A 14,728-nucleotide genomic window follows, 5' to 3' on the forward strand; every position below is an offset into this window, starting at 1 on the left:
GATTCATCTTTACAGCTTGTTTGATGGTTTCTAATAAAGGAAGATTCCATCTTATCATCTCTTACTCTGTAGGACTTGCAGTCTTGAAACACATCTATAAAATGTGAGATGAGTTACTGGCTTTTTTGAACTTGAGGTTACATTTCTTTATTATCTTAAGTGTGTCCGAACTCTTTTAATAGTACCTGTCACTAATAAAAAAACAAATATTTATATTTAGGCCAGAAGGATTCCAGAGCAGGAATTCTGTTAATATTTTGATTACCTCACATAAAGCTAGTTGGCAAGTCCTACTGGTACCATGTTTGGTGCTACCTTCCTTTCCATAGTGGCTTATTTGACTCAGCTGGTTTTTCAGCCTGAGTCTCTACATTATACATGCTGCTGCCAGATTAATCTTTCTGAAGCAATTGCATTAATTATTCCTAGCTTGAAAAATTTAAAGTTTTCTCATTGTGTTGACTTCAAAATCCTTTGTGAAACCCATTGCAAATTCAAGAAATGATGGGCATTTTATCTGCAAAAATCTGAAAAATGAAATGTTTCATTCTCTTTTAAGGTAATTCGGAGGACTTAGGGAGAAATTTAAAGGGTGAATTGCCTGAACCACACTCCAAGCCAGACCGTCTTTTTAAGGTGCTAAGAGAGGTCAACAGAACCATCTCTGGTCACAGGGAACGTAGTATCTCGGAGGCCGCAAAAGCAAGTCTTCTGCCAGGGCAATTTTCTGTCCCTTCCTTTCTTGCCTCCCTTGCCCCTCTCCCCTGACATTTGACCCCGTAGTTGACATGTTCATAGCATATTCCTTTATGATATCCTCTAGCTTACTTTTGACATGTATTCAAATACATACAGACAGCAAAAGTGAAAGTACTTAGAAGTGTAGCTTTTTTTTTTTAACCCTATTAAGAGCTCTGAATCAGCTCTTTTCAATAGATATAACTGAAAATGTTTATTTTAATTTGCTGCATTGTATTTTATTTACTGATTTAGGGAATGAAAAAAGTTCTGGTGATTTATATGTTGATATTAAAAGTATAGAGTCTCAGGGCCTTTGCACTGTTCACTCTTCTTTCCTTGGCAATCAGCTTGGTTAGTTTCCTCACTTACTTGAGATGTGGGATCACCTAAGCACCACTTTCCCTGGCCACCCTGTCTCCCACACCTCATATCTTATTTTCTTGCTTCACTTTTTTTTTTCTCTTAGCTTTTGTCAACATAGTTACTTACTTGTGTTACTTGTGGTCTACCTCCCCCACGGGAACATAAGCTCTATGGGGGTAGGGATTTTTAGCTGTTTTGTTCACTGCTGTATCTCTGGCATCCAGAACAGTGCTTGGTACAGAGCAGAAATGTAATAAATGTTTGTAGGGTAGGATGAACGGACAAAAAGGCAACACAACTGCAAACAAACCTCTAAACCATCTTTATTAAAAACTATCAATATAGTATAAAAATATCTTCAATTATATAGAATATAGAAGTATAACTCTACAAAATTAAATTATTTCCACACAGTTTAGTATACAGATTAAAGTTTTAGTAACATTCAATAATATATTTTAAAATATCCAAAGTATAAGTCATCGTTTTAGAAGTGTTTAGTGCAGAATACTTTTTCTTAGCTTTCCAAAATTTTGTACAGTAGAAGGTATGATTTAGCTGACTCCATGGTTTTCAACCAATGGATATTTAATAATAATAATAATAAATGGTGGTGGTAGTAGTAGTAGTAGTAGCAGCTAACACTTTTATAGCACATAGCATATGCCAGGCACTATTTAGAGGGAAATCACACAGACAACACATGATTATTCACAATATTATTTTCAAGAATGTTCAAAGTGGACAAACCTAGTAAATTGATTTCATAGCCTTTCCCATTTGTATTAGAAATATAAAAAAGCAGGCACTGCAAATTTACTATCTTGCCAGCATGCATCACCATCAAGGGTCCCTTGGCACAAATAAGAAACATTCTCTTCTCTAACCTGACCAAAAGAAACAAAGAGTGATAAAGAAAGAGAAAGGGGTTAGAAGCTAAAATGTAATTTTGTGGGGCTAAAAAATATGTGATGGTGGTAAGACAGCACTTGACTTTTTTTTTTTTTTTTTTAAATGCTGGTTATATAGGCTTTTGCATTACAGTCTTTGGTAAAAAAGAACTTTTGCAGGATGCTAATAAACTCCAACTTAAGAATGCTTCTATATCTGCTAAAATATTCTTTGTCCCTCTTTATTTAATAAAATGGCAGATAGGCACTTCTTGTCTAATAATCAGACTGATCTGATTATGTGTGTTCAGATGTGAGTCTGAACATATATGGAAAAATGGGCAGCTAAGTTAACTTATAATGCTTATTTTGATATCCATTTAGAGATAAAAGCCAAGATAATATTTAGTTTTATTTCTTAAAAATGTAATGTCTCTGCAACATGGTCATTACAGAGCATATCTACAATGTTGCAAATGACTTTGCCCTTATTACCATCAGTAGTCTGCTTTGTCTTTTTATTTCAGTTATTAAATGGTGGTCTCATGATTCTTTGACACCAGGAAAGCAGTTCAACAAACCAAAATTTCATTAAATGAAACAAAAAGTTCCTGATGGTAAAATCCCAAGTCTTAGTTCAGTCTGTTTGAAAATCTGAGGTGATCAATAGCTGCATTTATAAATAATTCCCAGTATTAAAAATAGCTCATGCTGTCTTGGAGGACATATCAAGAAATTTAAGACATTTACTAAATACTTTTAAATAATACCTCAGTACCTATATATGTACACAAGCAGTCCTAAGACAGTAGTAAAGAGTCTATCTACCATTTGACCAATATTATAATCTTAAGGGGGAGGATATTGCAAGCCATTTTCTACATTTCAAGAACCAAAGTTTCTTTCCCTGTTTTGAATGCCAAAATTAAGGCCCACAAGTCACTAATGGGACAAGTATAGTGGTTTGCATCTTAAATGACTGGGTGAAAATCTCTTAAACTCATGACAGAGGAATAATAGTGTTTCTTCTAAGACCAAATGTTTCAAATGGTGCATTCACTACATTTTGCAGTTAATTCAGAGTAAGCTGGAGGTCTCACGTTTGAGGTAGGGGAAAGGCAAGGGACTGGCTTTAGATGTGCCGACATAATTTGCCTTCCAAAGTTAAGTCCTGAAGGATAAAGAACCCAGTATTTTAAAGTCTTGGGGGCATCTGAGACTTCAATAGAATCCATTGGGTAAATGTCAATTAAGAATTGTCATGTTCTTCCTTTCTTTCAATCCACCAAATTCTGACAGCCAATGAAAATTCTCATCTTAGTACTTTTCTTTCTCTACTCAAAGTCAAGTAAACTATTGTTCATTAAAATGTCCCCCTTTGGGAAAACCCAATACATAATGATCCATACTTGTAAGGCAAAAATTTGTATTGAACAAAAAAAGTCGCCATAGAATTTCTTTAGTCAGCTTCTTCAGTGTTTTCAACATGATTAGGTTTTTAAAAAAGGTTTACATACAACTTTCCCAAAATTCATGAACTTGCATAAAATGTGTGTGTACACCTGAATATATTTCAACAAAGAGAAAAACAATGAAAGTTTATGGACAAATAGTTTAAAAAAATATATCCTAGTCAAAATAGAATTGACCTGGAAGAGTAAAGAAAATCAAATAAATAAAAAAAGTTTAATTTTCAATCCTCTCTTTCCCCACTGTGAGGTATCTACTAAAACACCTAAACTAAAGAAAAGTATCTGATCTAAGAAGGAATCAGTACTTGGACATTACAAATTTAGGTACCAAACAATAGGCAAGAGGGAAAAAATTGCACATTTTATACTTAAGAGGGTCTTTAGACACCTCAAAGCAATCATTTCATTTGTACATGAAAACTCTGAGCTCACAGAGGTACAACAACTTGCTCGTGGTCACAGCACTAATCAGTTACAGAACCTGGTCACCTCCTCCCAATTTCATGATTGTTTCGCCAGATATCAATATTAGTCTTAAGAAAAATATACAACGAATTGGGTATTTTTCCCAGATAAACATTCCTATATTAATTTTACATAAAACACATCACAGTATTTCAAACTAGTAAATAAATTAATGGTATATACCAAAATGGAAATAAGTTAACAATCCCTTCTTCATATTTTGATCAAGTATCTTCTTCAAAAGTCTCACAAAAAGATTTAGTGCATCAAATCCAGCAGCATATCATCTCAGTCTTTAACAATCTTATGTTCAGTATTGAACAGAGGAAAGAAGTTAAACCTTATCTCTTTGTGAATGGATTTCAGCAGTTCTAACACTACTTTATGGTCTGTGCAGTGCTGCTGTACAAAAAGAAAACACAGCTACAAGGTTAATCCAAAGAACAATTTAAAAGCCATTTCAATGGCAATTTCTGTGACTGAGTCATGAAAACAGACGTAAAGTTCTTGAAGTCTGGGATGAAGAAAGAGCCTCCTGTAGAGGAAAAGAACACACTCATTTCAGAAATTCCAAAAACAAAAAAACAAAGGAAAAAGACTCCAACTTTTCAATTTATTTTACTTAATTTTTTTGTTTCTGAAAGAATAAGTAGTAAATTCAAAACCACTAATCTAAATCTACAGTAGGGGGAAATGAAGCTAGATTTATTATAAAATAAATAATATATGCCTTAGGTCAATTATGTTTATTTTTCCAGAGTGTAAAAAGCCTATTTTATCAATATGTATAATCATGTCCCTCAGTTTTAAAGTATTAAATGTAGTCATTATTATTACAATACAGCCAATGGTGTACCATCATTCTAAGTACAATAGTTATTAGACATTGAATTGGGATTAACATTGAAACTTTGATTGTCTTAAAGAGTTAAAATTTTAGTCTATTGAATCAATACTAATGTATACAAATCAAGCCATTTAAATCAGGTGTAGTTTTGCGTGACTGCCTTAAATTTCTCTATTCTACATAGATCAGCAACGTCATAATTCAACACCTATTGATTTTTTTCAATTCCAATTGTGAATGTAGTTAAGCCTCCACTGTACCCTGCCTGTGTGCCTAACTGGTCTTCTTATCTCTGTTCTCTCCTGTGTCCACACTGTTTTCATATGCTGTTCCCAGCTTGATCTTCCAATAGCACAGCTCTGATCACACTACACTGAGTTTTGATCATGCTGATGCTCCCAAGCTTGGTTGGTTACACATCAGAATCTCAAGTGAGCTTACTAAACATACAGAGTCCCACTCCCGTAGATTATGGTTCAGTAGGTCTGGGGTGGGGTGCAGGCATCTCTGATTTTAATAAGTGACTCAGGTGATTATAAATCCCGTGGACCAGCACATGGGAATTACTGCTTTGGATAACCTTTGTAAAGCGTTTGTCATACAGCTTAGTACTATATGATAGGTGTCCAGTAACATTAGTCCCACGTTACTCTGTGCTCATTCCTCCACCAATTCTCTACCGCAACTCAAAGAACTGTCAGTGGCTCAATATTTCCCTCAAAATTCAATTCCTTAGTCAGGAATTGAAAGCTCTCTGCAGTGGTCCTAACTTAGCTTTCCAGCTTGATCTTTCACTTCATCTTTGCATATGCTATTCCCCCACCATTCTAGCAAACCAGTCTACTCACTGCCATGCCTTATGATTTCCCTTGTTTGGATCTTTATTCATCCCATCCTTTTCCTAGGATGCTCTATCCAAATCCAATTCATTTTCTAAAGCAGATCAATGGAACCTCTAAGCCTTTCTTTATAATCTCAGCTTAGATTTGCCCCCCTTCCTCGGAATTCCCAGAGTGTTTGGTTGTATTACCTAATTTATTATATATAGCCAGTATCTTTCTCTCTATCTCCATAGAATATGCATCCATATATACATAGGTATTTAAGCATGTTTCATATTTCTTCTGCTAGATGTAAGACCATCAGATGCAATGACTGTGTTTAGCTTTGCGTTTGCCAGTCCACCTACCCACCACCACATTTTGCCAAGCACAGCTCCATTTACTAAATCCTTACATATTTATCAAGTGACTGTGTGCCAGGTGCTGTTGCAGGTGCCAGTGGTGGACAAGACAGATCAATTCCTGACCTCATAAAGCTGACATTCTAGTGAGGGGGAGAAAGATCATAAACAAACAAGAAAATTAAGAATAAAGCGGTGATAGAGAATAACCAAGTAGCCACTTTAATGTGGGCAAGAGATCATGGCTTGTCTCTTTAACAGGGGATGGCATGCTAGCACTGGTCTGAATACCCAGGAGCCAGATATGCAAAGGTGAAGAAGTAGACCATCCCCCATCCAATGTAACTGTGCACAGTGGACGGAGGAAGAGAGTGACAGGAGGTGGAAACAGACAGGTGGGCAGGGGCCAGGGAGGGCAGGGTCTTGTAGTTAGTTGGGGGTAGGAGAAGGAGAGGGGAAGAGAAGAGGGAAAGAAAGGAGGAGAGAGGGAAGAAAGGAAGTAGGGACAGGGGCTTCTCTGGTGGCGCAGTGGTTGGGAGTCCGCCTGCCGATGCAGGGGACACAGGTTCATGCCCCGGTCCGGGAAGATCCCACATGCCGTGGAGCGGCTGGGCCCATGAGCCACGGCCGCTGAGCCTGTGAGTCCAGAGCCTGTGCTCCGCAACGGGAGAGACCACAACAGTGAGAGGCCCGCGTACCGCAAAAAAAAAAAAAAAAAAAAAAAGAGGTAGGGACAGAGAGAAGGAAATAGCAGTGAAAGTGTGGACTCATTACCTTTTAGTGTATGACTAATACAATTTTGTAAGATAACTGAATACGTTTTCTTCTTTTTTTTGGTAACAGAAAAAGAGTTGGGAGCAATTTAAAGGAGATACTTAGGAAATAAAGTAAAATTCTAGAATACATTAAAATATTATAGTTAGATTAATAATTCCATGCCTATATCTGAACATGTTTATCTCCATTACCACTTTCCCATCACTTTTTAATATTTTTTTCCACTTACCCTACTACCCAGTAAGCCATAACTGGTGGTGTTTTTCTCTGATCAGTCCAGTTTTCAGGTGAGCATTCAAACAATACACCATGTTCTTTCACAGGGTTAAGAGAAGACACTGAATTTGTAGAACCTGAATGATCTCCACCATTTAGTGCTTTCTTCTTCTGTAAATTAATAGGTATTATTAATATTAACTGGTATTAATAATGTTACTTTAAAACGTTTTATATATAGATTTGAATTGGTTGATCGTAATACTTTAAGTGCCTGCAATGACATTCTTCTCTTTACCTGCAGGAAAATTTCTATTCTTCCTCATACTTACTTTATTATTATTTTTTATACATTTATTTATTTGTTTATTTATTTATTTTTGGCTGCGTTGGGTCTTCGTTGCTGCACGCAGCGAGCGGGGGCTACTCTTTGTTGTGGTGCGCGCGTTTCTCATTGCTGTGGCTTCTCTTGTTGCAGAGCACGGGCTCCAGGCGCACGGGCTTCAGTAGTTGTGGTGCACAGGCTCAGTAGTTATGGCTCGCAGGCTCCAGAGCACAGGCTCAGTAGTTGTGGCGCACGGGCTTAGCTGCTCCGCGGCATATGGGATCTTCTGGGACCAGGGCTCGAACTTGTGTTCCCTACACTGGCAGGCCGATTCTTAACCACTGTGCCACCAGGGAAGTCCCCTCATATTACTTGAAACACCATCTCCTAAAAGAGACTTCACGGATAAAGTCTCTCTTGACTCTCCAAGGGAACATTTTGTTCATAGCCCTACCTTATTAGTAGTTACACTATATTATATCAGCAGTTTATAGGTTTGTTTTTCCCAGTACATTAAAATCTCTTTTCCAGGGCAGACAAAATATGCTATTCATCTTTGTATTCTTTGAAAGCAGCTGTGCTTGGTACACAGTAGGTGCTTAATGAACAGATTACTAATGAGTTACTAAATGAATAGATGATTTTGTAATATACTTAAAACACATATACTTAAAGCAGTATTGTCTCTTCCTCTAAAGCATACTCTAAATTTCCCACTGATCAAATCATTAGCAAACCAGTGACTCATTTGGAATATAAAGACTTTTTGTAAAGCTCAGGCCAAAACAGTGGAGTGATCCTTGATTCTGCTCTTTCTCTCAAAATACTTATTTAAGACATCAGCAAATCCTTTTGGCTCATCCTCCAAAATATATTCAAGATCCAGAGGCCACTGACTTCTTGCTTTGAGAGTTTCCACAGCTCCTAACTGGTCCCTGCCTCCACCTTCTCTACCCTACAAGCTCGTTCACAGTAGCATGAGTGATCCTTTCAAAACTAAGGATCATGTCCCTGCTCTGCTCAGAACTGCCCAAGAACCTCCCATCTTCTTCCAAACAAAGCCCAGACTCCCTAATCTATTGGGCCATGCATGACCTGGCCCTGCTACCTTTGCCATCTCAACTCCTACCAGTCTTCTCCCTACTCAGCCCATTACAGGGCTCTCTCAGCCACCCTACCTCTGTGGCTTTGTACTTGCTGTTCCTTCTGCCTGGAAGCTGTGCCTCCACATCTGCCACATGGCTTGGTCCCTCACTTTATTCAGGTCTCTGTTCAAATATTACTTGACATGATCAGAGGCATCTTTCAAAATAGTTACCCCCACCTCTCAACCTTACTCTGTTTTATTACTCCTCTTGAAACTTACCCTACCTGATATATTACACTGCTTGCTAATTCATTAGCCTCCCCTGTTAGAATACAGGCTTCATGAGGAAAGAGACTTTGTTTTGTTCACTGCTGTATCCCCAGCATCTTGAGTAGTATCTGGTGTGTAGTAGGTACCTCAATATTTAAATAATATGGGGAAGCCTAATTTATATTACCAAATATTACTAAATAAGTTAATGAAATAAACCTTATAGAATCTATCAATATGTTAAACAGGAAAGGAGGAGCCTAAGAATGCAAAGCACATAGAGATATATAGTCAAACATAACATTTTGTTGAATACCAATTTCTGATAGCTCAAAGAAGAAATCCTGTAAGACAAAGAATTTTACTGCTGAATGAGTCCTAAGAGATGATATAATTCAGCTCACTCACTTTATAGCTGAGAAAATAGGAAGAGTTAATAAGGCTCAGTCCAGGATTCCTTACTCCCAGCCCAATGTTCTTCTACCTTTAAGCCTAAATTCTTCACAAATTTAGCATCCTTAGTACACGTATTGCTATGTGCATTACAATCATTCTTCAGGGAGGTTTTTTTTTTTTTTTTTTTGGCAGTATGATGTTTGACCAGTCACAAATAAACTTCTGCATGTTTATCCTTTTCAAGAAATCAATACTTATCTTTCCCTGCTATTAAAACTATCTAATTGATATTTTAATTGTATACAACATTACTACTTATCCAGAGGTACAATATTAAATGAAACTTCATCCTGGATTGAAAAGCAAGCAAGCAAGCAAGCAACCAACCAAGTGGCTGAAACATAACAGTATTGCACCTACTGCTACACTTTATTCCATTTTGTTCCAAAATACCTTATCCTGCTGGTTGAATACTTAAAGAATTATCAGTTACCAAGTGGTAGAGATAACTGTCCGAGAAATGGTTGGGTCAAATATGGGAGGCAAGTTTACATTACAAACTATGTTCTACTTTGCTACAGAAAACACACAGGTCCACCGTTTCCTGAAATAGTAATCTGGGACATCAAACTCAGAATTATGAAACAAAGTTTTAAAGTTAAGTACAGTGAATATAATCCTTTGGCATTCAAGGTAGATGGAATGACTGTTAAAAAAAATAAATGAAAATAGTCATTGCTGATTAAAGAGTTTTAGAGAGAATATTTAGAGGTCTGGAAATAAACTGGCAGAAAATTATATTTATAGCAGTGCCCTACCTCTTCAACCAGTGTCTGTTGGAAAACTGCACGAATGGAGAGACAACACTGATGGAAATTTTTTATCAGCTGAGGATGGATAGAGCCACTTAGCTGTGCCACCTCTTCGTGGGTAGGAGTAATAAAGATCCCTTGCACTGTTTCTAAAGCGACATAGTGGAAAAGTGTGTTCTCAGGACCAGATGTCAATCTTGAAAAGAAAAAAAAAAGATATTAGAAGTAAACTTAAAAGTGTTGCTTCATTTTGAATGCTGTAGACATCTAATAAGCTTTTAACTACAATAGAATATTAGGAGTGTAATTAGGGAAGGGAAACTAGGCCAAACATTGAATTCCTTCTTCCTCCTTATCTGAAATATAGGCTAGGGTTATTATCAATTCCCTTAATGGAGGCAAACACTACATGTTATGCAAGGATAAATAAACACCAATTCATTTGCAAGTAACTTAATCATCCCTTTGCTAAACAACCCAAACTGGCTAAACTCCTCTTTTTCCATGGTTGGTAATGAATAACTCAGCCCATGTCTGGGCCAGATATCTACAAGCCATAAACAAGGTATGTCTAGCGTGGACCACAAGTAAAAACACCTTCCAATAAACTAAGCTTTTCAGTTAGTAGCATTAAAGTCTCTTCCCACGATAGTCAAACTGATGATCCTGAAGAAAAATAAAATTATTATTACCAACTGCAAAGCTGAGTTAATATTCTAGAATACCATGGCAATTGCTAGAAGTATTCTACTACTTCTTATCATTACAGTCTTCCTTCTCTTCTATGTTCTCTTACTATTTTCACTTCTCCATTCTTCTTCTCCATCCTTTCTTCCCCTACTGAGATCTCAGACAGGCCAGCAGAACCTATAAATACTGCTTATTTCTACCAGCAGTAAGAAGAGCTAAAGAGCAACAATAACGGCAACAGTGAAATAATGGCAATAGTTATCATATACTGAATGTCTTCTATGTTCCAGGGTAGATGCTTTAAAATACCCTAGACTTAATTCTCATAATGACCCTGTAAGATATTAAACATTACTATCCTCATTTCAACCGTGAGGAAATCAATGTTCAGAGGACTTGGATTAACTTGTTTGAGGTCACATAGCTAAGTGTCAGAGCTTAACTGACTCTGCTCCACTATACCTTGCTTTTTCCTGATTGGCAATCTTTAAATATATGGACAGCAATTCCCCAGCTGCATCTCACTAAGGCTGCTCTATTCTCATTCTAATGTCTATTAAAAAAATTCATTTAGTTGATTTTTCTTCCAGCCATAGCACAGAGGCAAAGCAAAGGCATATTTCAGCTCTTAGCCTAAATACTGCCTCAATCATCCATGATAACCAAATTCCTGTTAAACTGTTAATTAGGCAGCAAGATCAGAATAACTTTTGATCACTAACTAATGCTCTTGGTTCTCTTTAGAGACCAGGGATAGGCAGGGAAGGAGGTCATCTACAAATTTTTCTCATACTTTTCCATAGGGTGTTTGGCTCATTAATACTGGTGGCGGATATTTTTTCAATCAAGTAAAAAATAATCAAAATGAAAAAAATTATAATTATTCAAAAAGGAAAATAATTTAAAACATACATTTTAATCCTGAGGTCACCAAATTCAAGAAAAGGTATAGAACAGAAATGATTCTTAATAAGAATCATTAATTCTTAATAGGAATCATTAATTAATAAGATTCCTATTTAGGGAAGTTTAGAATTAACATTTGTGTTAACTTCTTTAATTTTCTCTGAAAACAACCCCATGACAAAATGAGTAGGTCTAGTGCTTGAAAACCATAAATCAACTCAGTGTATATTAACTCACTCAGTGTATAAACCAAAAGTTTAAAAATCATCAAACAAGCAATTACTCACTGGGAAGACAAATATTTGTTCAAAAAAATGTAGATTAAATCAGATTAGTTCTTCAGAAAGGTCACTCCTACAGCAGAGAATGGATTCAGGGTAGGCTGGGAGTTGGGAGCCCATTGCAATACAACCAGGTGAGAGAATAGGAGCTTGATCTAGGGTAGGATCATTAGGGGTTGAATCCATGCAGAATGGATAGGATTTGGTTACTGAATGAAATGTTTTCTGTATATGATTGTTTTTAGTATGTTATATATTTTTATTTTACAAAAACAAGTACAAATTAGGATAATATATTACACACTGGTTTATATCACACTTTTAAAATTAACTACATAGTTTGAAGATCTTTCCATGTTAATAGAGAGAATAAATATGCATCTGTAGCATCCTTTTAACTAGGAGAGCCTATGATTTACATCACATATTACTTTATGCTTAATTTAACATAATTACACATTTATGTTAAGTTATAATATAAACTTAAGTTATAAAGTTGGAAAAAGAGTTTCTTTTTACTAGAGATAAAGCCCAAATAACACACATATATATTTAAAAAATAAGATATGGAGGTAATAAAAATTCAGAGCAGTAGTTTTTGTTAAATGGAAGACTAGGGTTTGTGGAAGGTATTTCAGGCTTCCAACAAAGGTTTGATTTAGATTTCCTTGATTAAAAAACATTTTTAACTATTAAAAAATTAAACATCATATTGGAAGGCATTAAATTCCAAATTTTAACACATTATATCAATATTTCCAGTGTATTATTTTATGTAGACAAATTACCTTGATTTTGCCCTGACTTCAGGAAAAAGGCTTTCCTGACAACTCTGTGAGATATGTATTTGAACTTATTATAAAATGTTTCAATGATCAAGAAGGCGGTAGCTCTGAACTTCTTTTTTTTAATGGGAATTCTATTTGTATATGTCTACTTGTTCAAATAAAAGTGTGCAATTGAGGGAATGCCCTGGTGGTCCAGTGGTTAGGACTCTGTACTTCACTGCTGAGGGTACGGGTTCGATCCCTGGTTAAGGAACTAAGATCCCACAAGCTGCGTGGTACGGCCAAAAAAAAAAAAAAGTGTGCAATTGACTTTTCTACACAAGTTGATACCATGCATGACATCGTAATTAAATAGCAGATGAAGCTCAAGAAGACCAGCTTGTCACCACATAACAGTGCTCTTGTTCTTGCCCAACAAGCAGTAAATATGTAACATTTCATATTTTAATAGTTAAGCTGTTAAACATGCTCCTCTCACTTAGTTCCTTTTACACCAGAATTCCCTACTTACTGTAAATTTGAGGTTTTACCTATTTTCTAAAGAGGGTGTCACAGGCTCAGTTCTCTGGCCCCAGACTCTGATCAGGAGATATGCAGGGAGGAAGTTTATCAGGCAGGATGCTTGGAAACAACACCTGTGGGGGTAAGACTGAAGGACTGAGCAATGGGAGAAGTTGAACCATGCTGCAGTTGAGACAGACATCTCAACAGATACCACCGGGAACGCTGAAGCTTGGATGGCCTTTTAGAGTTGTCCTGAATTTAAGTAGGGGCCAAGCCTTTGTACTTACTTATCTATTAGTCATTAGATGTAGGCTACTCCTAGAGAGAGGTTGTAATCTTGGTGGAGTCAGTAAACTTCCAAATAGGACAAGGCCAGGGGAGGGACTCAGCCATGCATGAGCCATTAGCAGCCATGACTCTCAAGCACTGGGAATGAGTATCCGGGGCTAAGGACTATCTGCAAAAACACAGCATCCACCAGAGTCTAAAAATAGTAAACTCTAATGTAAAAACTAGACACACAAAAGGGAGGTTACCTGTGGAAGAGACATAAGTGGGAACTTTCATATTTTGAAGTATTACTTTGTATGCTTTTTATTTCTTATGAGTATGTTTCCTATATGTATAATGAAAGATATTAAAGAAATAGCATAGCTATTACCTTTCATATGTAAGAGATATCATAATTACGTTTGTTGAACAAAATCTCTATATATTATGGAATAGCACTTTTTCATTGCAACATTTCCTCGAAGACATAGAGTTAAGTGAAAAAGAATAAAACAAGGAAGTTTCTTACTTCATTGTGTTATATATATCCAATTCTTTTTCTGAAAGGTCCTTTTTCAGGTTCCCCGAATGAAATGGATTTGGAAGAGTAGACTTCTTTTTAGTGACCTAAAAAGTATTATTAAGTAGATCTGTTTATATCTAAGAATGGAATCAAACAGGAGAAATGACGTAAAACTAAAAATCCTTCTAAGAGAACTACTTACTATTTTGCAATGTTTCTTTTAAATATTTTTGATGCCAACTTGTACTTCTTGGGTTATCCTATGCTAACAGTGACCCGAGAGCCATGTCATGGGAAGACATGACAGTTCTCCCCGTAAACCTTCTACTGGAGCCATAATGGAGCTATCACCAAATTTTGTTACAATTTATATGTATGCACACTTGTCCCCCTCTCTAGACTCTGCACTCCTCAAAGGCAAGAGCTGCGTCTTACTCATCTTTTTATCTCCTTTGTGTAGCACAGCCCTTGGCACATAGTAGATGCTCCATCAATATTTGTTAAATGGCTGAATCTTAGAGATTAATTCAGTTTCTTTTAGGAGTTGTTCAGGGCTCTTTAAGTCTATCCAAATCCTATCTTATCCTCCTCCTGTATTTCCTACCAATTTCACAGACTTGGATAATGAGTACCACCAATGTGAGTACTTCCTAAATATACCCACTTAGGGCTCCAAGAGTGCTCTATTGTTTGGAATTAGGAGAGCGAATCTATCTATCTGTCTACCTATCTATCTATCTAATTTTTTTAAGTTTCTGATTCTTTTGTTTCTACTGAACACTTTCTAGCTATTTAATTAGATCAGCCACCAAATGCCCCACAAGTAGGATGTTTTCTGTTACCACTGTGAATAGAAAAGAAGGAGTTGAACATGGAAAGCGGGATTAAAGAGTTTCCCTACTTGTAATTACTGTCAAGTAGA

The 14,728-nt window shown here is 36.4% G+C and overlaps 1 protein-coding gene across 2 annotated transcripts in view; it reads right to left on the reverse strand.

Moving 5' to 3' along the window:
• Window positions 1–4,354: 4,354 nt before the first annotated feature.
• Window positions 4,355–14,728, reverse strand: part of INTU (inturned planar cell polarity protein) — a gene marked incomplete at both ends in the record, with an annotated part of 78,486 nt that continues 68,112 nt past the window's right edge. For both annotated transcript variants that reach the window (XM_082838105.1, XM_082838104.1), the window contains 4 exons: window positions 4,355–4,466; window positions 6,968–7,125; window positions 9,851–10,040; window positions 13,813–13,910. In XM_082838105.1, the coding sequence (XP_082694231.1) occupies window positions 4,355–4,466; window positions 6,968–7,125; window positions 9,851–10,040; window positions 13,813–13,910 (558 nt within the window). The remainder of the gene's footprint in view (window positions 4,467–6,967; window positions 7,126–9,850; window positions 10,041–13,812; window positions 13,911–14,728) is intronic.

Source organism: Leucopleurus acutus (assembly GCF_964270905.1).
Source record: "Leucopleurus acutus genome assembly, chromosome: 4".
Lineage (NCBI taxonomy): Eukaryota > Metazoa > Chordata > Mammalia > Artiodactyla > Delphinidae > Leucopleurus > Leucopleurus acutus.